The following is a 27,854-nucleotide window of genomic DNA, read 5'->3' on the forward strand; positions in this document are numbered from 1 at the left end:
TTTAAAAACATATGAGACGTGGGTAATTTGAGGGGGGGGGGGGGGGGGGGGGGATAGAAAAGCTCTTACTGTTGCTGTTGACTAGGGACCCCTTGTCAATTGCTTTGAGCACGTTTAGTGGATATTCCGCTATATAAATGATTTTTGTTGGGTTTTTTTTTTTGGGGGGGGGGGGGGGTTTGTTTTTGTTTTGTTTTGTTTTTCCTTAGGTTAAAGGAATCTGACCAAGACAATATGTGGGGCTGGCTGAGGAAACCCGGAAATTTCATAAATTGAGTTATGAATGCAGAGGTGTAGACCACATCTTTCTGATCATTTACCACTTTAAATTTTCTACATCTATTTGAACCCAAGTTATGAATATTTTTTTTCTGAATAAAATTTGTTGCTATCGGAAACACTTTATCTTCGATTTTGGCTCATATCTCTAATCGAAGCTTGCCGCATCTTCCCCGGTTTTCTCAGCCAGCCTCACCTATCATTAAACTGGTTGATCAGTGTTGGAAAAGGCCACTATTCATTCTCATTTAGTCCCATGCTCAGATCCACTTGACTCAAGACTCTGCAATTTGTTGATTATAAATTTGTTTTTATCTTCCACTACAGATTAGAAGAGTTGAGTGTCAGATTCATTGACCAGAAATCTTATTGATATCGATGAACGTTTGACAGACTGGCATTCGTGCCGTGGCTCTTGTGTGATTGACTTTGTTTTTACTATAATGTCTTGCAACCATAAAAAAAATGTGCCAGTTTTGATTGTGAATGTAATGGGAGAGAGAGAGAGAGTGGGGGAGGGGAGAATGGGTCATTTTAAGCTGTTTATCTCACTCTCTCTCTCTCTCTCTCTCTCTCTCTCTCTCTCTCTCTCTCACTTTCTCTCTCTCTCCCTCTCACTTTCTCTCTCTCTCCCTCTCACTTTCTCTCTCTCTCCCTCTCTCTCTCTCTCTCTCTCTCTCTCTCTCTCTCTCTCTCTCTCTCTCTCTCTCTCTCTATCTCTCTCTCTCTCTCTATCTATCTATCTCTCTTCCAAAGTCTGTTGTTCACTTTTGGCCATACTTTTTGTTGGTGCTTGATAGTGAAAGGTGTCTGGGTATTTGAAATATTTCGGAGAATTTTGTATTTATTTGCTTAACTCTCTCGAGTTCACCCTTATTGAAATTCGAACAAATTTGTTCGATTTTCCATGCATATGAACTCGAGATCGTTAACCAGTGCTGTGATTTTTTCCAAAAAACCTATTCTGCATCGGGACAAATGAATCCACTCAAAACAAACACGTTGACAATTTTGCAACATCCATTTTATTTCCGAATGATTCACTTATTCTATGTTTTTTACATTCTAAAAGGTCAATTGCTTTAGTCGTCAAGGGGTGGATGAGAGGGCGCGTTGGGGATTTGAACCTTACCATTCGGGTTGGTGTTCTGAGAAATTTTTTTTAGCCTCGTCTTTTACCACAGTGGTGATTATCAGGGAAATCAATTGGCCTCAATTTTCACCCCTTGTCGAGTTGGTTTTCTGTTTGAAATGAATCTCTTGAACGGGTTGGTTGCAAGCCGTGTTATGTGATGTACTTCAAGTTGTTTTTATCAGCTGATGAGGTTTGCAAGACGTGTTATGTGATGTACTTCAAGTTGTTTTTATCTGTTGATAAGGTTTGCAAGACATGTTATGTGATGTACTTCAAGCTGTTTTTATCTGTTGATAATTTTTGCAAGACGTGTTATGTGATGTACTTCCAAGTTGTTTTTATCTGTTGATAATGTTTGTTATTATTTGATTTTAAGTGTGATATACGACACAAAACATTGCAAAATTAATTGAGGGTGTCGGACACTAACTGTGCATGTGCCATGTGTGGTAGAATTATTGTTTTATCGTCATCATGGGTGCCAGTTTTCAGGTTCATGCCGGAATTCTGGTTTCGCGATATCTCGAAGTCAAATACCTCCGGTTTCATTGTTTTGAGTAAAATAAGTTTGCCGTGTAATCATTTAATAATGGTATAAAAACGGTGATGTAAAGTTTAGGCCGCATTTTCAGTCGGAACATTTTCAGGTTTGGCAAAGTGTTGAGATTTTAGTTTTAGGTTTCAGCACTTTTTCCTGCTGGCACCCATGATCGTCATTGTTCTGTAGTAGCCCCAGTTGGTTGTGGATCGATCCATAGTTTACAATTTCACCTTCTTTCTCTTATTCTTCTTCACACATTCTTACACGAAAATAATGTAGACACAAACTAGTAGTACGTGCAGGACACGTTTAGAAGCGGGGGGATTTTAGTTATCACTGATTGTGTAGAATTGAATCATTCGTGTGAATGTCTTGTGGAAGATTATTTCTGCATTCAGACCTGCCAAGTACTACGAATAATTAGTAGAAATACGAATTTTTAGCTCCAGCTTCAGAACTGTATTCCCTTCTTTGACTCAATAAATCTCTTTGAAAAGGAAAGTTTAGTTCCTTAGAACCCGTAGTCAAGACTCTGTGGCATATATTGGATCATGCTAAGGGCAAATTATAGATTTCTAAAGCTATTTAAAATGACTTTTCTTTTTTCCCCTTGGAATCTTCGAATTTATGAAATTTCAAGTAGGCAGCTTTGTGCATTGTAGTTTATATATTCAAGTTAAAGCCTAGTCTATTCCCTATCCCTACCATTGTGGCCAACAGATTAACCACAGTCCCAGTCCCGTTATTTGGCTAGAATTGTCGTGTGATCTATATACACATGACCAGTTAGTTCGAAAATAGGTCAATTTTAATTCTTTTTATTTTTTTTTTCTCAAAATCACCTCTCTAATACTTACACGGTTAGGGTGGGGGGGAGGGGGCACCCTTGAAATCATCTCTTTTACATATGAAATTAGGGGAGCAGGCAATGGTGTAAGATAAAAACCTGGAAAGGTGTGCATGACCAATGACACACAGTGCCAGACAAAGCAGAAAGAAAAGAATAAAATAAATAAATAAATAAAATTCCCTTTATTCATCCCATAGGGGAAATTTTTCTCTTGTGGCCATTCCGAGAGAAGACTGGATAACCCCAGGCATTAGGTGCAGTGCAACGTCGCAACTTGAGCTAGGGCCAGGTGACTTGCTCAAGGCCTTACAGCGCAGCGGTGGGTGATCGAACTCTGCACCTTCCGGGTACAAAGCAAAGATTGTACCGATGTGCCATTCTGCCCCCCCTCTCCTTTAAAACCAAAAAATAATAATGATCACCCGGAAAATTCAACCTGCCTCGACTGGGTTGTTGTAAACTCCACTGTCATATCCATGTAAAAAGAAAAGTAATGAACAGTCATAAGTCAAACTTAGAACATATGTTACAGTGAATGACATAGTCAGTTGGATGGTGAAAAGGTTTGAACTGAGATATTGCCAAGTTTAGTTAGAAGGTTAATTTTTTTAAAAATAAAAAATGAGTTCTTGTCATAAATGGTTAAATCAACGCTTTTGGTACATCTTCGTGAAATATCAGAGCTTAATTTCACTTCTAAATATTTTTTACAGCTAGTCAAGTTGAAAAAGTATGAAATTTGAGAAAATTTGCTGGATAACTTTCCCATACATCTATCTGACACCATAACTTCATGAAAAATCATCCGATTTACTTTAAATAAAGATTAAAATGCTCTGGGGAGCATATTATTTTATAAAATGCAAATCCAAAATTTTCACCTTCCGACTGATTATGTCACGCACTAACATATTTATCAGGCTCAAAATACTTCTTTAGTGGATAGCAAAGACAGAAAGACATCACTTAAAATGTCAGTTTTACTGTTTCAGTATTTGACATTTTGTTCTGTTTCTGAAGCTGATTTGTTCATTTTTATTCATTCCTTCTACAGTCATAAAGCTTCTGACAGCTTAGTGTCACTTTTACATCCATGGAGTGTTGCTGCTATTTCACTGTTAGGAAATGTTTCAACAAATAATGAATGGATGAATTGCACACCGTCAATCAAAAAGAGCTAACTTTGTGTCTCTATGGGTGTGGATGAATATGATTATCTTCAGTTTTGTGATAGTTATTTCTTTTAATTTTTAATAAAAATTTGAGTCCTCTTTCAAGAAAGACAACTGCAACAAGTCTGAAGATATTCAAAATTCTCCAAGTTGGTGGGGGGTGGGGGGTAAAGTTACCCCCTGAGGCAAAGTCTTCCCGTTTGACGGTGCGCGATCAATGCTGATAAAATTTTAAATCAAAGCTCAAGTGAAAATGAAAAATAAATTTCAGCTCTTAAGTTGGGTTTTTATTGATGAAGAAAAGAACAACGTACTCTGAATATTAGTATAAGGTTGTTTGTTTTACATTTTTTTTTTTCACATTTTAACGTTATTGTTTTTCTGCATTCAAGAGAAAGAAAAGAGCATTCAAAAAGTTTTTAGTCATTTTGTACATACATTGTTTTTGTTTTTTTTACAAGAATGAATTTAAGCAATGGTGTGTTGTTGTTTGTTTGTTTTCTGAAATATTGTTTAAGTTTGTTGAGAAATGAGGAGATGATATCGTGTAAGCCATAATCCCATGAATTAGAATGTCTACTTTTATTGTCCATTTTCCATGTGATTTATGACAAATGCCAGTACCAAATATACCAGTGACTAATCTTAATGTGTGTTATTGAAATTGAACATGAGTTTGAGAAATGTGAATTGAAATCCAAATGGAAGTGATGATATTACATTTTACAGGCTTGACATCCAGTATGGAAGTACCTGTTTTGATTTTTAAAATTTGTCAAAAATACGCAGATCTGAGAAAATTCGCATGAATAAGAAAGAAGAAAATAACTGGGTGGAGGTTCCTGACCTCCCATAGTCGGTTGGGAGGTCACTTACGGTGTCTTCTATCCCCACCCTTTATCTGTTTTCCATCTTGCTTTCTGTCTTTGTCTTGGAATGAGATTACTTGGTTTTGTCCTGGCCCTGGCCAGAGTCCTTGGCTGAGAGGGAAACAGTTGTATTGTTCAGTGTTAATTTGCGGGAGGTGATTTTGTTTTACCTTGTAAATCATCTCTCTGTTATGCATTGTTATTTTTTTATTTGAATATAATGGTTTGTTTTCCTCTTAGTGGGATCCTGTGCTTATGTCTGGATGAGACTTTTAGGTTATCTCAAACTACGTACACTGATTGTAACCTCTTAGAATCTACATCTATTTGAACCAATTCCCCTTTTTCTTCCCTTTTCTTGGGTACTTTAATTGTAATTCTAGAACTTTTGTGCTATCCCTTTTTCTTCTTTTATTTTACTGGCGATGATGTGACCTAAAAGTGTTGCAAGCGCCGTAAAACCCTTAAAAAACAATTTTAGATCTAGAACCTTTTCCTCATTCTCTTCCATTATACTGGTGCTGAAATGACCTAAAAGTGTCGCAAATGTTGTAAAACCGCTAAAAACAAACAAAACCGAAGAAGCATAAACAAACTCTAGATCTACGACGATGGTCCCTTTTATCAAACTATTATCTTTCCTTTTCCTGTTGTGACATTTAGAAATGACCTTGAAAAGGGCGTCATGTAAGTTTAAGCTTCGTTAAATGACGATTATGTAAATTATATTCCACAAATGTGATTGTTGTTGTTGACTGGATGTAAAAGAATAAGGCTGTCTTTATTTGTCAGGTCATGTAGAGTGGCTTCGTTGAGTGTCGGGTTCATTCATCTACAAACACAGGAGGTCTCAGAGGTCGTGGGGCTTTTTTTTTTTTTTTATCCAACTCATTTTATCATTTTAAATGAATTGTTATTAATTGTGTTTGACATGGTTGTAATGAGTTCATTTTATGACTTTTACTATTTTTAGATTTTAGTCCAACTCAACTATTTCACATTTTCATTGCCATCGTCATTATCACTTATTTATTAAATATTTTACTTCATTTTTCAGGTTTAATCGAAATGAAATACTTGTAATCAGAATAGTATTTTGTACTATATTTTAGCATTTTAAAACCAAGAATTTGTTGTATGCCCAAAGGGCTCATATTAATTCTATATTATCAGGGTTGCCAATTTTCAGTATATTTACTGAATTCATTATATTATAAAACCTTAGTTGTTTTCCAGTCTTTTTATTGGAGTTCAGATAGTGGTTCTGGGTGGGGTTCCTGACCTCCCATAGTGGGCAGGGTGGCACTTACTGTGTCTTCTATCCCCCTATATCTGTTTTCCAATTTGCTTTCTGTCTTTGTCTTGGAATGAGATTACAGTCCAGTCTAGATAATTCGAAATCTGATTAACCGAATTTCTTTTAAATCGAAGAAAATACGATGTAATGAATTATTTTCTTCTTTTTCTATATAAAATATTCATGGTTAATTCGAATTCGAACAGTCTTTATTCGAAGTGCAAGTGCTTGCCCATCACTAAAAAAACAAACTCTGGAAGGTCATAACGAACTGCCTGTTCTCCGTATCCACCCTCCCATGCGTTTTAATGACTGAGCTGACTAATAATAATAATAACTAGACCCCTGAGGCATGTAATGGCGTGTTGTTCCCTCTCAGTCCCACCCGCCCTCTCTCTTCTTTCTCCAAATTGACCAGCTGTCTCGCGTCATCCCTCTCTCCTTCTCGCGCTCTCATCACTAAGACTAACTTGTGGTCTGCTGGCCGCTGGCTAACAAAGGGGGTTGGTTATAAATAGATCTAACATACAGTGATAACCACAAGCTGACCAATACACGGCACGAACAATCATAGGCCACACCCCACTCCACGCGTTTCTCTTTCTCTTCTGTGCTGTCTTTCTTTATTGATCGATGGATCTAGATCTAGAAGTAGAGGGCCTACACAGCATGCAGTGTTAACTACTACTCTGTGCTATTGTGTAGCTTGTAAGTGTAAGTAAGGGCCAGGGCACGGTTTGGCCAGGGCCAAAGCATACATGTACAACAAGGGTACAACAATGTGTAGTCTTTCTTTCTTTGTTGTACAACTTGGCTTACTACTCAAGCAGTCTAGGCCTACAGTTGACTGAACGTGAACGCCACGCTAAACCGCACGCATTCTCATTCTGCGTAGAGTTGGGATTCGCTTGCTATTTGTAAATGGTAATGGTAAGGGGGAACCCCCTTTTGTCAGGGGAGGTAACTGAGTAATATAACCCTGATACCTGGAGTCAGGTTTAGTTATTTCCCTTGTTTGGAGACAAATCGAATTCTGATAAATAGAAGTCATTTGCTTTTCCCACCCAATTCGAATTATCAGGACTGCACTGTACTAAGTTTTGCCTTGGCCCTGGGTGTAGTGCTTGGCTGGGAGGGAAACAGTCAAATGCATAGTTATTATTAGATATTATTTTGGGAGATGATATTTTTTTCCTTGTGAATCATCTCTCTGTTATGTATTGTTATTTTGAATGTATAATGTAAGCATTTGAGTGTATTCCTCTTGGTGGGGACGTGCTGGTGTCTGGGTGAGACTTTTAAGTGATCTCAAACTAAGTACATTGATGATGTTGTGCTCTTGGAATCTACATCTGTTTCCTATTTGAACCAATTCCCCGTTGTCTTACTTTTTCCTCAAGTCCTAGTATGTAATTCTAGAATCTTTCTACTATCCAATTTTATTTCTTTTTACTGGTGCTGATATGACCTAAATGTGTTGCAAGAGCCGCAAAACCCTTAAAAACATAAAAACAACATCAGATAGTGGTTGGTGGATTTTACTCGTGTAAAAGTTCAGTAAATTTTTGCCTCTTAAATTGGCAACCCTGTATTATATATCGACAATGTCTGTCCCAATCCATGCTATGTATGGTCAATGTCTGCATTTATATCAAATGATTGAATACGAGTTGTTTTCATACGTTATGGAGAAGAAAAAAAATATATGGAAGGGTTTGACATTGAGTGTGTGATACGATGCGTGTCGATTTATATTTAAATGAAAATGTAACAGTTGGGAAATGGCCTGAAAAGGTGTGTGGGTGAAACAACAGTCCAGACAAATCAGAGAGAAAGATACGTGTCTACCTCGACTTTCTGGTCACTTTGAAAAATGAACTAGAAGGAGTTTTCGTCAATGAAATGATAATTTTCTCTCTCTTTTTTTTCTATTAGATTTTGGTTTTGTTATTCAGAAATCGTTCAAAATTATGTTTTCAATGCATTTTTTTACTTTCAACGATTGAAATCGTTTGATATTGTCATAAAGGGTGACGAAACTTTGCCTCTTTGGGTTTGAATGAAAATATAAACATTTTTATTTAAGTTTATTTGTTAATACGAATACAAGTCATTTAACATGGAAAATGGGTCTTGAGACTTCCTATGGTTTACGGAGTGTCACTCACCCTCACTGTTTCTCCTACCCACCTACACGTTTTCCTTTTCCCTTCTATGCTGCTATCTGTCTTTGTTCTAGATTGAGATTTCTTGATTTATTTTCCTGGTCCTGACAGGGATATTTAGCTGAGAGGGAAGCTGTCAAATTTATAGTTTGTAATATCGCCGGACAGCCGACATGCCTCATTCCTTTTTGTTTGTTTTTTAGAGAGAAATATTTTTCCCCCCTGTAAATCACCTCTGTTATGTTCTGTGATAGTTTTTAGTTTTAAATATATATATATTGGATTTTGTAAACAGTTGAGTGTATCCTTCACAGCAAGATCATTTTGTGCCTGGATGGGACTTTTAGATAATATCAAAATAGGCACCTTGACAGATTGCTTGTGGAATCTCTACATCTTCTGTTCCGCATATGAACCACTAGTCCCTTTGTCTTACATTTTTCTTTGATGATTTTTTACTTAACTTCAGATCTACGTATTTCTCATCAGCTTCCTTCTTGCTGGCGCTCAATGACTTAATACTGTCGCAAGTGCTGTAAAACCCCTAAAGACTAACAAAAACTAGTCATTTAACATGGAAAATAGTTGTACAACTAATCTAAAAATAGAATCCTCCTAATCAAATCCACTGAAGCAAAGTTTTCCCTTTAGACTAAATTCTCTTTATATGACGGTGAGAGTAAGTATTAATATTTGAAGGTACAATCATGTATTGTCTGGGTGGGGTTCCTGACCTCCCAGAGTGGGCAGGGAGGTACATACTGAGTCTTCTTTCTCCCTATTATATCTGTTTTCCACCTTGCTTTCTGTCTTTGTCTGGGAATGAGATTTCTTGGTTTTATCCTGGCTGGGAGGGAAACAGTCAAATGTATAATTAGTGTTGAGAGAGGATATTTTTTTCCTTGTAAGTCATCTCTGTTATGCACATTATTATGTTTTGTTTACGTATTACATATGTATGATTTGTAAGCATTTGCGTGTACACATTTCTCTTAGTAGGGACCTGTGCTTGTTTCTGGATGAGACTTAAGTAATCTCAAACTAAGTACTTTGATAGTGTGCTCTTGGAATCTACATCTGTTTCCTATTTGAACCAATTCCCCTTTGTCTTCCCTTTCCTTTTTTGCTTTAATTGTAATTCTAGAACTTTTTACTATCCCATTTTCTTCCTTTTTACTGGTGTTGATATGACCTTAATGCAAGCGCCATAAAACCCTTCAAAACAAGCACAACAAAACACAATCTCAATCATGTATGGTCAAACCCTACAGACATTTAATGAATGTTGACTTTGTTTTTTTTTGTTTTTTATTTGAATTATCAAAGTGACAGACTGTTGGGCATAATTTAACATTTGCAATAATAAATAATAACCCTGTTGTCCATTTGTAATGCTCTCTTGTAAATAAAACATTTGAATATTCATTTTACCCTATTGTCTGTTAAGTTTTGTTTTTTCACGTATTCTCGTTTTAGTCTAGTTTTTTCTTATTACAGTGTATTATATTTTCCATTAGTCTGAAGAAATAGGATTAATTTACTACCTATATTCATTCAGACTAAATTTGCGTCAATTTTTGGTCATCATATTGGACTCGGGAATGGAAAATGAGTGACTGGGACAGCGATTATAGATTGAAATATAAATATAAATAATCAGAACAGAATTTGTAACATTGATGTCACTGACACCAAGATTAAACGGGACTAGTCTAACTTCATGGTATAGCACTAACCTCCCAAACAAAGGGATGGGTTATAAAATCTGTAATGCCGCTGAATTTTTTTCTGATCTCGTCTACCCATCAGTGAATCGCTAGCTGTATATACCATTAGATCTGGTAGGAAGTACTGTAATTAGCAATAAACTAGTGCCCTATACAAAGGGTAGCAAGCATTTGGTATTGTCTGTTTAAAATTACAGAGACACTGGGATAAACTCTGGTTCAATGAGCCATATGGCTCTCAAAGACAAAGACGACAATAGGAAGTAGTACAATGTCTCTCTCTCTCTTTGTCTGCCAAAAGGGACCTACTGAAATGGTGCATAAGACACAGCATTTAGTATCAGAGGCTATCCAGTACGATGTCTTCTAACAAAAGCAACCAATTTGTGTGATCAGAAACCAGATGGGTGACAAAACTTTTGCCTTTGAAAAGACTGACAGTAATGGTCACATTAAAACAAGCAAACTGCCCCCCCCCCCCCCCAAAAAAAAAACAAAGCTATAATTATAATAATAATAACAATGCACAGAGCTGTTAAGTCTGCATCTCTCTTGTGGCCGATGACAGAAACAGGAAAATAGATCAAAAGAAAAGACTGAAGTGCTAACTCGCCATTTGTACTCATCAGTTCGAAGCCACTAGTCTTATACAAACGAGGGTCCGAACCAGTTCTGAGAGAGAACGCCTCCCACACTCATTCAGGCTCAAGTTTTTTTTTTGGGGGGGGGGGTGGGGTTTTTTGCTTGTTTTTAAAGAAACGGCAGGAAAAAGCAGAGAAAAAATCAACTTGTTCTCCTTTGTCTGAGACTGTTTCAGGTCACCAACTGTTACTTTGATAGATAGAAGAAGAAATAAGACCATTCCTGTGATCTGCCCATTATACAACGAACAAAATAAGTCATAGAAAATTATTATAAATGCTGAACTTTATTCATTATTCTGTTTTAATCCTCAACATCCTGAGATGCAAATAAATCCTGGGAATGGCTATTGAACGAGGAGCTGGAGGACGAAGAGTTAAAACAATCTCCATGATTATTACTTTGTTGTCTTCGTCTACAGGGGGACTTTGACTTTGACTTCAAGCCTGGCGAAAATAAATCCATAAAGGTGTCGTTGTCGTCGTCGCGATGAGATTTCAGTTTTAAAATGTCAACATCAACAAAATTTTGACTTTGCGGAATGGTTAATCTTCGGCTGGACGACGGGAGTGGAGTAGAAAATAAACTGCATGAATAATTTTGATTAGCGCTACGTGACTCTATGCCTTTGTTATCATCAAAAAAGTCTTCATTTGATCGCATTGACATTTTATGAAAGGGTCTCTGTGACTGTATAGGGGATTCAAATAAATCGCAAGAGCTATTGAAATGATCAGAACTGCCAGATATATCAGCATAATTTAAAATTTGAGATGAATTAATTCTACCATTACCCTTTTTTGACGGTTCTATAGAACTAGGCGAGGCCGATGAAAATATGTTGTCTGAGGCAAGCTGTCGATTGGCTTTATGATATATTTTATTTTGAATGCTGGGGTCTTCCCTGATCATGTCTAAATCTTCCGATACTTTTGTTTTTACTTCAGAATTTTCAGGTTCAAGTTGTAGATTTTCTAAATTAACGATGTCCAGAAATAAATCGTAATCCTCTGATTCTGGTAAATCTGTGAAGAGAGATTTGTGGCAATTGGTTACATTTTTATCAGAGCTAGATTTGAATCTATTATTATTGCTTCTTCTCTTCTTTCTAAAAGAATTTTGAGATAATCTTTTACCTCTCTGAGATGTTTTGGCAGGAGTGGAATTCAATGTCTCGGGAAATTGACCTGACCCAGCAGCTTGTATAAATAAATCAAAATCTTCCGATTCTGGGATGTCTGTGAAAGACTTGGGACATTTGGTCATAAATTTATTGTTGCTTGATTTGTGTCGACTATTTCTTCTCCTCTGAGGCAATTGATCTGATCTAGTGGCATCAAGGAATAAATCAAAATCTTCCGACTCTGGCATATCCGTGAAAGACTTGAGACATTTATTGTTGCTTGGGTTGTGTACATTATTTCCTCTCCCCTGAGGTGTGTCAGGAATATCTGAGTCTGAGTTCGATCTCCTGGGCATTTGATCTGACCCAGCAGCATCTAGGAATAAATCAAAATCTTCAGATTCGGGCATATCTGTGAAAGACTTCGGGCAACTGTTGATACTTTTTTCCAAACTTGATGAATATAATCTATATTTAGAACCACTTAACCTACATTTGTCATCATATCCAGATAAATTTTGTGGTATTCTTCTTTCCCTCCTTGGCATGCATCTAACATTCTGGTTCAAGTCCCTGGGCATTGGACCAGATCCTGCAGCTTCTATAAATAAATCGAAATCTTCTGACTCCGGCAATTGTAATAATGACAAACTTGGTCTTTTTACCTTTGAATTCCTGCGACTCGACTTTTTACCAAAACTACAGGTTGAATTATGGGAGTTTCTATTTTCTTCCCATCTCGTATTGACTGTATTTTCCATTGGTGACGAAGAAGGAGATTTATTATTAGCTTTATCCAGTTCTGAGCTTTTGACATCTTTTTTATATTTATAGCTTTTCAAAGTCAACAAAGATCTTTGATTTCCTGCTATGAAACGTTGATTACTCTGATTCCTATTTGAGTTCTCAGAAGCTGAAATTAAATTTTGACTAGACTTGAAATGGGCTTTATCACAGTCACAAGGTGAAGGCACAATATCTACAGTAGAGAAATTTGAAAATACATTTGTAGAAGATGAAACATTTGATATTTTCTCCCGCGATTTTTCTGGACTGGGATACAATGAGTCATAAAAGACAGTTGAATGGGTTGTGTGTTTCTTAGTTCCTAACAAAGACTCATTAAGACTTGAATATTTTTTCTGCCTAAGCCACTTCTTAACACACCAGCTGGATTTGACACGAGGGACTGAAATGAAATCATTTCCAGATTTATCAAGACGTTTGACACTGTTGTATTCAAACGATTTGTTATTAGAATCTCTAAATAAAAATGTTGATCTTATAGAATCATCTTTGAGTAGACTAGAACATTCTGCTTCAGAATTTTGAGTAGAACGAGATATACTTAACTCAATGGATGCTTCACTCTCAGCAGACGACAACACAAATTTGCTTGAATCAGAATCAAAACCATCGTTGTCTCCATTATCACATCCATGAAAGAAAATTGATTTTCCATGCATTGACTGATTTGACACACTATTATTCCTATTCTTGTTTCCGATATCTGTCCATAGATTTGAGAGATTGTAATGGTTTATATTTGACATATCGAAGTTCTCTTTTTGATTAATAAAATCATCTAGTTTTTGCAAATGTTGGATGACTGGAACAGGATACTGAAATTCACACTGTGGCAATATTTGAAAAGCTATCAAATCTCTTTTCCACGATGGATGGGATGCTGTTGAGTTATGGTCAAGATTCTCCACATCCCTAAGGGTGACTCGACCTCCTTGAAGTTTCTGGATATTTCCCTTGAATCCAAAGAGCAGACTGGATCCAATCATTGACTTTTCCAACGCAGCCTTCAGAAGAGCAGATGTCACCCATGGGCTGAACTGTCCATTCCATCTGTGTTTGGAAAAGAGGGGTGAGGGGACGGGAACAATTTTTTTAAAAATTATTATTATGCAGAGAACTATGAGACCATTGGAAACAGATTTTACATTTTAAAAGATATCAACAGAAAATTTAAGAACAACAAATTAAGAAATAATTCATTCATTAAGAAAAATTCTTTTCTATTTGTAAAATCATCCCAGACGCACAGGTACTTGTATATTGTAATTATGTGACAATGTCGTCCTGTGGTATGGATGACACTTGCCTTCAGATCAAAAGATCCTCTGTATGAGTTCCGCTCTGAGTCTGAGCAGCGTATAGTTAAGTCCTTGGAAAAGGCTCTTTATTCACATTTCTCGCCAAACTCAAGTGCAAAATTAGTACCTGGCCATTAACGTTACCTCTATGAGACATCAGGCATAACGGACGTAATGTCTCATCTACATGTTAAGTGTTGTTGTTGGCTAGGGAGACCTTGTAAAGTGCTATGAGCACTCTATATACAATCCTAAAATTTTAAAACTTTTTTTCTATATATTCCATGAACGCAGAATAGGCAAAATCACTTTACTATTTAAAATCAAAGTTGGAATTCAAAATACGTTCCCTAAAGCAGTGCTGCCAACCCTAGCCCATGTAAATGTGTACAATGGGGAGCCAAAATGAGTAAGATTTTGAAAAAATGCGTAAAATACTGAAAAAATTGATAATTAGCACTAAATCTGATAATGGGCAATTAGACCATACTAGCAATGATATAATCAATATTTGAAAGAACGAATAAGCTTACATTTTATAGATGATAAATAGTATCAACTTCCAGATCCATATATAATTCTGATGGGTTAAGAAACATTTAGTGTTTAAGGCCACCAAAAAAGGGTATGAATGCTAGAAATGCTTAAATAATAGAAATTTAATAATGCTTACAATCTTCAGAAAAATGTGTACAATGAAAGAAAATGCGTAAAAATACGCATTTTTTACGTAAGGTTGGCACCACTGCCCAAAGTATAATAAACTATTGATTTCCTGGAAATATGATGACATTTCTATTTTTACCACAATATATCTAGAATTAAGAATCAGTTTTAATCTTGCGCATGCAAATATTACGAGTTGCAAAATCCTGAAATCTTACATTGAGTGAAATTCAGAGGCAGAGCATCCAAAGAACGGCGTGATGATATTTCCAAAGGCTGTGACATTAGTCAAAGACAATCCATCGCTGACCGTTAGACAAAGGCGATATCTTTGATTCACCTCAGCATTGGTATAGATTTTCTTGCATTTAGGACAACTGTTGTAGTATTAAGAGGAGTATAACAAGAAAAAAAAAAAAGCAATAATGTAAGACTTTTAAGATATAGTAGAGTTTTAGTTTTAGCTCAGAAAAACAAACAAAAATAAATAAATATATATGTATTTACTACTAAAAAATACTACCACTACTACTACTACTACTACTACTACTACTACTACTACTACTACTACTACTACTACTACTACTACTACTATAATAATAATAATAATAATAATAATAATAATTATTATTATTATTATTATTATATTATAATAGTAAATGGTGATGATGATAATGAAAATAATATTAATTATAATAATTTTTTAAAAGAAGAAGAGGAAAAAGAAGAAGAAGAAGAAGAAGAAGAAGAAGAAGAAGAAGAAGAAGAAGAAGAAGAAGAAGAAGAAGAAGAAGAAGAAGAAGAAGAAGAAGAAGAAGATGAAGAGGAAGAAGAAGAAGAGAAAGAAAGAAAAAAAGAAGAGGAAGAAGGAGAACAAATATGTGAAAAGTAGCTGACAATACTTACAAATTATCTGTTTGTCCTGTCAACTTTGAATAACATTGTCTACAAGCTGGGTAATAGTAAGGCCCTTCACCTACACTTGTGACAGTAGCTTCTAAGATGAGCCGACCTTTACCGTCCATATCGAGTGAACAGATTCCCGGTTCACTTGTTATTCCGTTTTCCTGTTCATCCTTTACCTAGTTTGAAATATGTAACAAAAAAATCTTATCAAAATGAATCACTCTGTGTTTGAAAGAGTTTTATAAATGGTAGTAAACTCTAAAATTAATTTTTTTAAAGGAAAAGGCTATTCGGACCCGAGTCTGAATTGCCTCCCATGGCAATTCGGACCCCGAGTCTGAATTGCCTCCCATGGCAATTCGGACACTGTCTGAATTGCTTCTCGTGACAATTCGGTCTTTGTAAACACACACACACACACACACAGACTCATGAGTATCTCTAGGTCATTAAAAACAGAATAAGAGATGAAGTGAGTAGAAAAGTGCCAGAAGACAATAGAGAATAAAAAGTTTTCGCGGCGGTGATGGGGTTTGAACCCGCGACTTATTGGTACGCCAACTCCGCCTGGCTGGTGAGAGTGTGACTCAACCGTATGAGCTATCCACGAACCCAAAAAAAATCGTATCTAACTCAGGTCATACAGAATTAATCACACACACACTCACCCCCCCCCCCCCCACCCCCAACAACCATTTCCACAACCCAAGAGCCGGCAGATTTTTCTCTTTGATCTCGAATCACCATGCTCTCCCCTGCGTCCAGCGCCTCGGTCGTTTGTGGGTTAACCTGTATCCTTCGTTAAGTATAACATAACGAAGGACACGGTTAACCCCATCGTCTACTTGAGAAGTCGCTGGTTACCGTCATAGATAACACAGGTCATAGTAGTCTGTGGTTACCACAGACTACTATGTTATCTTTGCTGGTTACCCCCCCCCCCCAATCCCATTACCAGTTGATCATTAATTTTCTCTCTGTATTCAACCAGTGCTTATTTTATTAATAGGCACCTAGTCCAGTATTATCTAATAATATTAGTATTAGACGGTACTCTGCCCCTACCCCAGTGGCGGGGCTCTATTACATGGTTTGCTGCCAAGAATCGCCTCTATTTTATTATTTAGAAATAAAACAGCATATTTTTTAAATTAAAAAATAATTAAGATAATGCCTTTTGTCAAAGTCCGACCCACACTGCCTTTTAAATAAAACGCTCCATGCCCAAAGTCATATTATTTTCCTTTCCCCGCACTTTTTAACGGCCGCAAATGGCAAAATATATAATGTAGATATGTCATGCATGTATCTTTTGCAACATGCTCATGGCAAATCAAATAAATCTTCCAATCATTACACAAAGACACTCTTTTATCTATGCGAGGGCAAATTGGTTGTTAACTTTAACAATAGTGACTACAATTGTAATCTCCCAAAGACCATGAATATTTAGACCTATGTTTTTTTTGTTTGTTTTTTTTAAGTCGCTTGCAACACATTTAGGTTTTATCAGCGCCAGTAAAAAGGGAGAAATTGGATAGTAAAAAGTTCTAGAATCACAATTAAAAAGTACCCAAGAAAAAGGAAGACAAAGGGGAATAATAGATCACCACTTTTGAATGTATAGTCATCTTCGGGAGTTCTAAAACGTGACTTGCTCGCTCACTCATCCTCCTACCGACTGACAAAACCCTACCCTACCACGCTTCACTTTCGACCCAGCTTCCACTTCCGACACTTCCTGTGATTGCGCAGGCGCAATGTGGCAGGAGTCCAAATTGCCACGGGAAGCAATTCAGACTCTGGTCCAAATTGCCACTTCGTTTTAAAAAATAATAACAAAAAAACAAAAAAAACCAAGATAATCTGAAGTTAGTAAGAAAAATATTTAAAAATCAATAAACCAAAAACAATTAATATTATTGTCGGGTTTGTTTTTGTTTTTTTTTATCCTCTCTTTGTTAATCCGAGGGGTGACAGGGCTTATATTTCATTCAAAAAAACAAAACAAAAACAAAATACCCCCCCCCCCTTCAACTTTTATCAGGATATGAGGATATATGATATACATCAGCAAGAGATTAGAACTGCAATGCGATTAGATCTTCTCCAGAAACTTGAGTCTCGTCACATTTCTACCAATCTCTCTGTCATTTCCTCTTCTCTCTCTCTCTGTCATTTTCTCCTTTCTTTCTCTCTCATTTCCTATTTTTGCCTCAGACATTGGCAGTTGGTAAATCGTCAACTCATAACTGACACGGAATATGAAGTGATACGTTAATACTCTCTCTCATTTTCTCTTCTATCTACAGCTTTCTCTCACCGTCACTTACTCATTTTTTATCTAGCATTATTTATACTTGGCAGGGATCTGCCATTTCGGTCTTCTGTTTGTTTTTTCCACTGAATCTGAAGTTTGGATCCATAAACAACAGTAATGTTTGTTTGGATATGATTTTAACTCGAATTGGAATTTGCAAAAAAATTATAAAATTTTTTAACAAATGCCAACGAGTGTAGACTCAAACTTTTCCATATCGATTGACATTGAATGAATGATTGGAAGAAGGTGATGAGATTCGAGATTCATATGTCATATGCGAACAAATCAAGGCTCTACTGAAATCATGGCATGAACCTGAAGAGTTCCAATTTGACTCCTTGGTAATTGATGAACCATCAACTACCAAGACTCACTCCTTGGCAATGACACTCCTTAAAATAATATCAAATCATATGATAATATTTATCTTTGCACTTCCACTTCCTGAATTCCCAGTTTCTTTACTGTTACTTTACATTGAATTGGAGTAAGGTACCTTGTAAAAAAAATTAGTCACTGCGAGTGGGCAATTTTACCGATGTTTTGACTAGCAACCAGGTTGAGGATGCCACAATGGATTTCTTGTAGCTCGAATATTTTAATTTTATGTCTTTCCTGATTCCTAGACAATATCATTTTTTTATTATCATATCGGGAATTTTTAAAGTAAGTTTTCATGCACAATATAATCAGGAAGTGGCTAGGGGTAGACAAACTTCAGTTCAGATAACTAGACATCTTGGTTTTTCGTATCCTACTAGGGCATGTTCCTCTCATACGTCATCCAACCTGAATGCAATGCCAGCTGTAGGCTAGATAGAACTTGACGGAGTTGCGAGGAGAAAGTTTGAATCTTGAAAGTAACAACAATAAAGCTGGTCACCTATTCAACTCCTGTGAGAATTACATGGGCTTCTCGAAGCACGAATCAGTTTGCCTTTAGTTCTATTAAGACTGTTAATCTTATCTCCTTATTGATGATTTTTAGTATATAATAAGAACAAAGGCCGGTCTTGGACAAGGAAAGGAATCATTTGTATATTGGACGGACATTCGTAAACAGTGGTGTAAGAAACGAAAATTGTCTCCATTGAAAAGAGAGCTTGTTATTTTACAAGGGGAATCATTCTAAAATTAATGTGTGGAATTATTGTGTTGAATGATTTTATAGTGGTTTCCCTTATGCCGTCGTTTTGTCTCTGTCACTGTTGGTGAGCATTATTGAGGATTGTATTGTTTTGAGTTTTGTTCTACCTGAGGCACTTGGAATTTTGTAAACAAAGTTTTTTTTTCTGTCGGAAATTTAGCGATTGCTTCATTTTTCCAGGTCAGCCGTTCGATTATCTGCTCATTGAAACGTAAATCTAAAGTTAAACCCTGATCACTATTGTGATTGACTTCACATTATTACTCATGATGATAACTCATTACTGATTCTTTTGAAGTTTTTGTTTTAATTTTCGAGTTGATTGTGACTCATCATTTTCATCTTGGTATTCATGATAAAATGAGTACATATAACAATGTGCTCTGTGTCATCCCCCCACCTCTCTCTCTCTCTCTCTCTCTCTCTCTTCCCTCTCTCTCCTCCTCTCCCTCTCTCTCTCTCTCTCTCTCTGTCTCTTTCTCTCACTCACTCTCCTGCCTCTTTGAGTTTTCTCTATCACTATCCCTGTTTATTTCTCGTCTAACTCCTACTTACTTTCACTTTCATTTCATCTCTCTCTCTCTCTCTCTCTCTCTCTCTCTCTCTCTCTCTCTCTCTCTCTCTCTCTCTCTCTCTCTCTCGCTTGCAGTGTGTTACTGTTTGTGTATAATTGTTTATTTTTGCCTAGCATTATATTAATTTTCTTCCCCTCTCTACATTACCCTCCTTATTCATCTTCCTCTTCCTCTCCCTCCTGCTCCTCCCTCTTTTTAATTTCAACAACAAGGCGCAAGGGCTAGAAAATTCTATATTGTCCCTGTATGAACCTGTATGGTAAATAAAAGTAATAAAAGGTAGACTAGGGAGACTAAAATCTACCCTGCCCCTCCCCCTCCCCCCAGAAAAATAATTATCACAGAGCCTTAAAAAATAATAGTAAATAAATAAATAAATAAAGAGCAGCAGCAAAAACAACCAAACAAGTAATTAATAAATAGAAAGAAAAAAAACCTCTCCCCTCAACAGAAAGAAACAGTTCCAAAAACGTTCGGATTAATGCCATAAAGCCAATATCTTGATCTCCTTCACCAAAACTAGGGAAATCAACACAAAACAATAAATAAAGAACCCCCCCCCCCCCTCCTCCACAGAAAAAAAAAAACAAAAAATAAATCCCTCCACTTCATTACATAAAGACACAGTTCCAATAATGTTTACATGGGAAGATCAAATTTTGGTCTCCCTAGCAAAAATTAAATATTATTTAAAAAAAAAAAAGATTGGAAAAGAAAAGGGATAAAAAAGAAAAAGACATCTAAATTAATTTTTGTGTTGGACGACTGATAACTTGCAATCTCTCTTCTGACTTTTTTTTGTGGGGGGGGGGGGGGGGGGGGGGGGGGGGGGGGGGGGGGGGGGCGGGGGGCATGATAATACTATCATTACATGGATTTAAAAAAACCCCCAGAAAACAGCAAGACTAACAACAACAAAAAACCCAAAACAATCAAGCAATAAATAAATACAATAAGAAAAACTTGCCTTTTAAACAGGAAGAAACAGTTCTATAAACAAAAATACGATTTTACGACGGGAAGCCAAAATCTTGGTCTCCATAGACACTTCCAAATCAAACACTGAGAGATGAATGAATATAAAGATTCCTGCCTGTGAGCCATTTTCAAGTCCTTCAGGAAGTAAGATTTTCATTAAAGGAAGGACTTCTGTAGTTTCATATCACGCCTGAAGGGATTTTTTATTATTATTATCGGGGGGGGGGGGGGGGGGGGGGGGGAAACCCCTCTAACCCCCACCCCCCTATTTAATTGGGGAGGGGGGGGGGCACCCGAACCTCCCTCTGCCCCTCAAACCCTAACTAGAGATACTATAACTATAATCTGATGAAAAATAATATTTACCATCGATTGCAATATATCGAAACTGATGGGAAACACCGTAAGTAATCATGGCGTCGTTCAAAGCCGTAAACGACAACCGACTCAGCAAATTGTTTTTGAAATTAGTAATATCACACTACTTATAGAAATGAAACTTATCATAAACAAAGTATCATTTATTGGACAATGCAACTAATTATAAGCCCATAATGGCTAAAAGATAAAGTAATATAATAAAAGGGCTGTGAAACTACGGAAGTCCTCCTGCATTAAATTCAAATCGAATCATATTTCATTATTTATTTTAGTTAAAAGAATGCTCATTGACAACGTCAACATGATAATTATAACTACAATTATTATAACAATCTTATTTGCTCAAAGCAGCGGTTCAACTTGCAGTCATTATCATCATTGTGATACGTGAGGAGCTTAAAAGTGTTATTCTTATAACAAAAATCTTTTATTTTATTTCAAACAGAATCTGCCTTTTATAATTATCTGCTACCACAAAACTGCAAGGATCGCCTTCCTTGGTAAGTCACATTTACTACAAAGAATTAAAGTCAATTCCTTCTTCTTCACCTTTCTCCTCCTCCTTACTTCTTCTTTTTCTTATTCTTCCCCTCCTCCTCCTCCTCTCCTCCTCCTCCTTCACCTCCTCCTCCTCCTCCTTCTTCTTCTTCTTCTTCTTCTTCTTCTTCTTCTTCTTCTTCTTCTTCTTCTTCTTCTCTTCTTCTTCTTCTTCTTCTTCTTCTTCTTCTTCTTCTTCCTTCTTCTTCTTCTTCTTCTTCTTCTTCTTCTTCTTCTTCTTCTTCTTCTCCTTCATTTTCTTCATTTCCTTCTCTTTAGCAACCAACACCATGTTGGCGATGAATACTGGGTTTTGTTAAATGCTGTCGACATGGTTATTGTTATAAGCTGTTCCTATTGTTTATGCTGAAACTATTTCATCTGTAGTGATTTGCTCTCTTATAGATTTTAGAAGGGAACATCGTTCCATGGTTCATACTTTTGAATTTTCACCCAACCCCTCCCTTTCCTTCCCTCATTCTTTAAAAAAGTTCCAGTTTCTATATATATCTTGGGATATAAATGACCTCATTTGTTGGCACCATCAATCTAAACTCGAGCTTTTATATAGTGCCATATCCACTAAACATGCTCAAAGCGCTTTGCAAGGGGTCCCTGACCAACAGCAACACGTGACATGAAAAACAGGACATGACGCCTGTTAAGCTTATATTGCAATTTTTTCAGACGGAGAAAATGCTGTTAAAGACCAGGTGCTCATTTTACACCCGAGTAAAGTGAGAGACTGTGAGTAAAGAGCCTTTTCCAAGGACTCAACTATGCGCCGAGTGAGGCTTGAACCCAGGACCTCCGATCCAAAAGTGAGTGTCATACCACAAGACCACATAGCCGCTGGAATTCTCTCTCTGTCTTTACCTAAAGCACTCGTACTATTCAGAGCCTCAAGTCTAGACTGAAGACAGAATATTTTAGATTAACTTTCCCTTAATATTTCAAAATTTAACATTTGATTTTCTTTAAATTCTCATATCACCTATGCCTTGTAACACGCCATTAAACTTGTAAGGTGGAGATTGGTGCTATATAATGTTTTATTTATTTATTGGTATATAGTGGTTTGCATTTTTTGTTTTGTTTTTATCAAAAAAAAAACAAACAAACGGACTGCTTTCTTCTTGTTTTTAAAAAATCTTTATTAAATCAAAACAGGACACTGGACACGCATATTTCTTCAATATGATTTCATTTGTCTCAGGTTTCTAGCTATTCGGTACTATTTCTTTTTTTTTTTTAATTCAGGGGCCATGATTTCCTTTTGGCAGTTTATCATAATATAAGCTATTCTGTCAAACTCTCCCCCAAAAATACATATATTTAAAATTTTGGCCAGAAAACTCATCCTTTAAATCTCGATCGTTTTATTAAAATGACACTTATCTTGGCAAAAACTCTCAAACTTGGGGGAAAAGTAAATTCCAATGAAATGCATAATTGTGATTATCAGTTTTATACCAAAACATTATTTACAATGCCATACTTATTCTGCGTTTTAACGATCATTATATGAATATGTTTTGTATATGTATATTCATATTTGTGTGTGAAGTGTTTATTGTGTATTTGTGTGTGTGATTATATAGTGTATGTGTTGTTAATATTATATTTTTTGTTGCATTGTTGAGCGTATTGTGTGTGTAAATGGATAATGGTGTATAGATTCCATTACATTTATTACTGTAGTTTTTTATCATGTATAATATACTATTTGTTATAATGTGGTTAGAAAATCCCTTACTTAATGCTATCTATCTTATTATGATGACCCCACCCTCCCCCCCCCCTTTAACACCTTTTTGTTTTCTTAAAAGCTCTCATGGTTTCAATGATGTTCTTGAGTTGCTGGGTTTTTTTGTTTTTTTTTGGGGGGGGGGGGGTTGTATTATTTTTTTTGACAAGTTGATGATCATTTTTATTGATCGATGATATTTGAAGAAAAAGTTTTGTGGCCGTTTTGTTTGTAAAATGTGTTTTATTGGAGTTTGACTATGTTAAGGACATGTTTGTGTGCTGTTGCCGTTATGATTTATGACCTTATCCTTTTTTATGAGTGTTTACTCAAAAGAACTTTATGAATAAAGCAAGCACCTCTTGTATTTTAAGACACATTTTATTATCGTGTCGTGCAAGCTCCACTCACTCATGTTTTGTCCTAGTCCCCTCAATATAATATACGTAATATGATATAGATACTGTAACATAGTACAAGGTGCATTTGATTTATGACCAATATTCTAAAAATGTTTTTTGTTTTTTTTATGTTGGGTTGGTAAAGAAAGACAATTGCTTCCTTCACCGACAAGACATTCAAACATGAAGACAATAAAAAATGAGGTGGGGGGGGGGGGGGGGGGGGGGGGGGGGGGTGTGGTGATTAAGAAGAAGAAAAATATTTAAGCTTGAAATGGAAGATTAACTTATTTATAAAATTTGAGTTAAAGTGAACAAGGAGAGTAAGCTATGGTGTTTAAAATTCAAATAATCTAAATTTCCTAACCCTGATTATTATGATAAATAACAATGTGAAATTGAATGTAAGCTTCAATTTAATAAACGAAAACTGATAATGTAGACGTTTCGGGTTTCCCCTTTATCAACAAAACAGGATGAATGAAACACTTTTTGTTTATTCGCCTGAACAACACCACTATCACATTATCTCATTCGTCTGCAGTGTTTCATTTATCCTGTTTTGTCGGTAAAGGGGAAAACCCGAAACGTCCACATTGTCTGTTTTCATTTATTATTATTTCACATTGTTATTTATTTCTTCGAGCTTCGATCAGCAACATTTAGATACATAACTCTGATTATTGTGACAAATTAGGGATCAGGCACTGGTGTAAGATAATCACCTGAAAAGGTGTGGATGGCATACAAAGCAGAGAGAAATATATAAATATATTGAACTTTATATAGCACAATATCTACTAAATGTGCTCAAAGCGCTTTACAAGGGGTAAACAGCAACATTTAACATGTAGGACGAGACAAGATTCCTGTTAGGCGATATTACAATTTTTCGGACACAGACAACGCTGTTACGGTCAGGTACTCATTTTACACCTGAGTACGGTGAGAGAATGTGAATAAAGAGCCTTCACCAAGGACTCAACTATTGGCCGAGCGCGAAGCTCGAACCCTGGACCTTCCGATCCGAAAGCGAGTGTCATACCACAGGAACACATAGCCGCACAATATACATGAAAAGAACAGATTGTATTTTTCTCTCTGCTTTGTCTGGCACTGTCTCATACACACTGTTGCAGATCTATATAATTCTAATCATTTAAAACCATTTACGTACTTCAATTTCCGCCAGAAACAACCGCGATAACAGCCAGGTACTCATTTACACCTGAGTACTGTGTGATTGAAGAACCTTTACCAAAGACTCAACTATTTGATGCTCAGAGCGGGACTCAAACCATGGACTTTCGCGAAGTCCAAGGATTGAGAGACTAAAGGCTGAGTGTTCTGGTCCAAATTTTTAAAACATTTATTCAGGATAGGACATCGTCAACTTCACTATCAGCATCGCCACCGCTATCATCCTCACCATCGTATAATTTCATTCCGGATTCGCCCCCCCCCCCCCCCTCCCCCCCCCCCCCAAAAAAAAATGTTTCTCAAATTTTGTTTCTGAAAAAATTGGTGAAGCCTATCTGTCATCGCTGTTGTTTAAATATTATTGACCATCAACTTTTGACTATTATCTCCCTTTACTTATTTTTTTAAAAATAGAAAATATAAACGATTATCTCCCTTTGCACATACTGCCGTTTTACACATCGTTCCTGATTTCATTTTTTTTTTTAAATGTCAGTCGATTTGAAATCACAATACACATGTTACTTTATTTATTTTAAAAACCTGTACGTTTCGTTTATACACACGACAATTGCCACTGTTTTACCTGGTATTTGTGTGGTGTCGATATCGAGTGGTAAATGAGTATTTATTATTTATACTACTTAAATTATACGGTATTTGTCTTATTGACGACAAGGACATATCAATATGGTATATCACATTGCCTTCTAAGATCCGTATTTTTCCTCCTCCTCCTGGGTGGGATTCCTACCTCCCATAGTGGGCAGGGAGGTACTTGCTGTGTCTTCTATCCCCTCTTATCTGTTTTCCAATTGCTTTCTGTCTTTGTCTTGGAGTGAGATTGCTTGGTTTTGTCCTGACCTTGGTCGGAGTCCTTGACTGAGAGGGAAACAGTCGAATGTATAGTTAATGTTTTGGGAGATGATATTTTTTCCCTTGTAAATCATCTCTCTGTTATGTACTGTATTATGTTTTATTTACATATTATATATGATTTGTTAACATTTGAGTGTGTTCCTTTTAGTGGGGACATGTGCTTGTGTCTGGATGAGACTTTTAGGTGATCTCAAACTAAGTACTTTTGATGGTGTGCTCTTGGAATCTACATCTGTTTCCTATTTGAACCAATTCCCTTTGTCTTACCTTTTCTCGGGTACTTTAATTATAATTCTAGAACTTTTTACTATCCCATTTCTTCCTTTTTACTGGCGCTGATATGACCTTAATGTGTTGCAAGCGCCGTAAAACCCTCAAAAACAAAAACAAACAATTTCCTCCTCCTCCTCCTCCTCCTCCTCCTCCCCTTCCTTCTTCATCTTCTTCTTCCTTCTCCTCTTTCTCCTCCTCCTCCTCCTCCGCCCCCTTCCTTCTCCTTCTCCTCCTCCTCCTCCTCCTCCTCCGCTCCCTTCCTCTTCTCTTCTATCTTTTTCTCCTCGACCCCTTCCTCATCTTCTTCCTCCTTCCCCCCCCCTTCCTCTTCCTCCTCCACCTCTTCCCCCTCCACCTCCTCTACCTCCTCACACCACCCCCATGTCAGTCCTCGCCGTCATTCCTCCTTCTCCAATCTGTTCAGTTCCATGTCTTTCAATTACACAGAATTTCTTATCTTATTGACAACAAGAACATATCAATATGATGTATCACATTGCCTTCTAAGATCCGTATTTTTCCTCCTCCTCCTCCTCTTCCTCCTCCTCCTCATCTTCCTCATCCTCTTCCTCCTCCTCCTCCTCCTCCTCCTCCTCCTCCTCCTCCTCCTCCTCCTCCTCCTCCTCCTCCTCCTCATCTTCCTCATCCTTTTCCTCCTCCTCATCTTCCTCCTTCTCCTTCTCCTCTTCCTCCTCATCTTCCTCCTCCTCCTCATCTTCCTCCTTCTCCTCCTCCTCCTCCTCTTCCTCCTCCTCCTCCTCACACCCCCCCCCCCCCCCTTCAGCCCTAGTCCCCATTCCCCATTCTCAAATCTGTACATTTCCATGTATTCAATTATACAATAGTGCCTTACTCTGGAAAAACCCATGTTTTAACATTTAGCCTGAAAACTTGTCCTTCAAATATCGATCGATTTAAGTGATCCTCATCTTGGCAAAACAAAAGAAAAAAAAACTCTCAAACCTGGGACTTCGCGAAGTCCCAGATTTGAGCGGGGTTTTTTTTTTTCGATTTTTTTTTGGGGGGGGGGGGGGGGGGGGGGGGGGGGGGTCACGATAAGGGTTATTTAACTAAAATCGGTCGATATATGAAGGACGAGTTTCTGTCCAAATTTTAAAATATGGGTTTTGTCCAAAGTAAGGCAGAATACTTCTTATCTTGTAGACAACAAGGACACGTCCATATGATATATCACATTGTCGTTCCGATTTGCCGACTATTTCCAAGTTCTATAATAGGATGAATGAAAGTTATCAGGTCGCCGCGTTCATGGCCTCTTCAAGTCTCAACCCTTACGTAATGGAAAAGGTGGATGGAATTAGAATGAATGTTCCATATAATTTAAGAACTCCTTCGTCAGGTTTTTTTTTTTTTTTTTTTTTTTTTGGTTTGTTTTTTGTTTTTTTGTTTGTTTTGTTTTGTTTTGTTTTTTCGAGCAAGATAAGAATAAAGAGCCCGGAGTCAACTTAAGCATCCGCCGCAGTATAACGCCGCAAAGTGACTTTGATGGTTATGAGTTAATAATTACTCAAGAAAACGGAAACGTTTTTTAAAATTTATTTTTTTTTTATTTTTAAAAATATTTTTGATGATTCGAACTCAGACCTTACGGGAGAAAATGCGATACGCAATCCACTCAGCCATATTATTGGTCGTGGTCCAGTCACCTTCGCCAAGAGTGGGACCGTTTTGCACTTATCGTGTCATGATTTGTTGTGACCTACTCTGCCCCCCCCCCCCCCCCAAAAAAAAAAAAATTAAATCAACCGTAAAACGTTTTTACGACCATCCACTTTTCAAAACCCCAAGTCCCCAAACCCGAGACTTCGGATAAGTCTTCGAAATTTATGGTTCGAGACTTGTCGACAAGCAGGTAATTGATTGTTTATCCGTCGATAATTTATTGAAATCAGTATACTTACTGGTGTACTCTGGA

At 36.9% G+C, this 27,854-nt stretch overlaps 2 protein-coding genes and 1 long non-coding RNA gene across 4 annotated transcripts in view; 2 read left to right on the forward strand and 1 right to left on the reverse strand.

The window, feature by feature from the left end:
* The first annotated feature begins 74 nt into the window (after positions 1 to 74).
* LOC144969917 (uncharacterized) lies at positions 75 to 9,738 on the forward strand. The gene is made up of 2 exons (XR_013644887.1): positions 75 to 1,858; positions 1,900 to 9,738. It is a non-coding gene; the product is annotated as an uncharacterized LOC144969917 (long non-coding RNA).
* A 1,203-nt stretch (positions 9,739 to 10,941) lies between these two features.
* Positions 10,942 to 18,869, reverse strand: LOC144969915 (uncharacterized). 2 transcript variants are annotated; one of them, XM_078908981.1, is made up of 4 exons: positions 18,684 to 18,869; positions 15,478 to 15,653; positions 14,790 to 14,948; positions 10,942 to 13,657 (listed from the first exon to the last, which is right to left on the reverse strand). In XM_078908981.1, exons 2-4 carry the CDS (start codon positions 15,594 to 15,596, stop codon positions 10,981 to 10,983), a joined length of 2,955 nt encoding a protein of 984 aa, XP_078765107.1. In that variant the 5' UTR covers positions 15,597 to 15,653; positions 18,684 to 18,869; the 3' UTR covers positions 10,942 to 10,980. The 2 variants fall into 2 exon arrangements, with proteins under 2 accessions (XP_078765107.1, XP_078765108.1); XM_078908982.1 differs by lacking the exon at positions 18,684 to 18,869 and adding an exon at positions 17,811 to 18,044.
* A 115-nt stretch (positions 18,870 to 18,984) lies between these two features.
* LOC144969918 (ubiquitin carboxyl-terminal hydrolase 38-like) overlaps positions 18,985 to 27,854 on the forward strand; it is a 167,444-nt gene continuing 158,574 nt past the window's right edge. The window contains exons 1-2 of the mRNA XM_078908988.1: positions 18,985 to 19,127; positions 21,327 to 21,381. The gene's annotated coding sequence lies outside the window, so the exon portion shown is untranslated. The remainder of the gene's footprint in view (positions 19,128 to 21,326; positions 21,382 to 27,854) is intronic.

Source organism: Berghia stephanieae, chromosome 4 (genome assembly GCF_034508935.2).
Source record: "Berghia stephanieae isolate SIO BIC M18660-M18661 chromosome 4, UCSD_Bste_1.3, whole genome shotgun sequence".
Taxonomy (NCBI): Eukaryota; Metazoa; Mollusca; class Gastropoda; order Nudibranchia; family Aeolidiidae; genus Berghia; species Berghia stephanieae.

Coding starts and splice junctions, on each gene's coding strand:
- LOC144969915 (XM_078908981.1), bottom strand. CDS start 15,596: ATGGACGGTAAAGGTCGGCTCATCTTAGAAGCTACTGTCACAAGTGTA. Junction 14,949..15,477: donor ACAGGACAAACAGATAATTT/GTAAGTATTGTC, acceptor ATACTACAACAG/TTGTCCTAAATGCAAGAAAA. Junction 13,658..14,789: donor GCCTCTGAATTTCACTCAAT/GTAAGATTTCAG, acceptor TTCCAAACACAG/ATGGAATGGACAGTTCAGCC.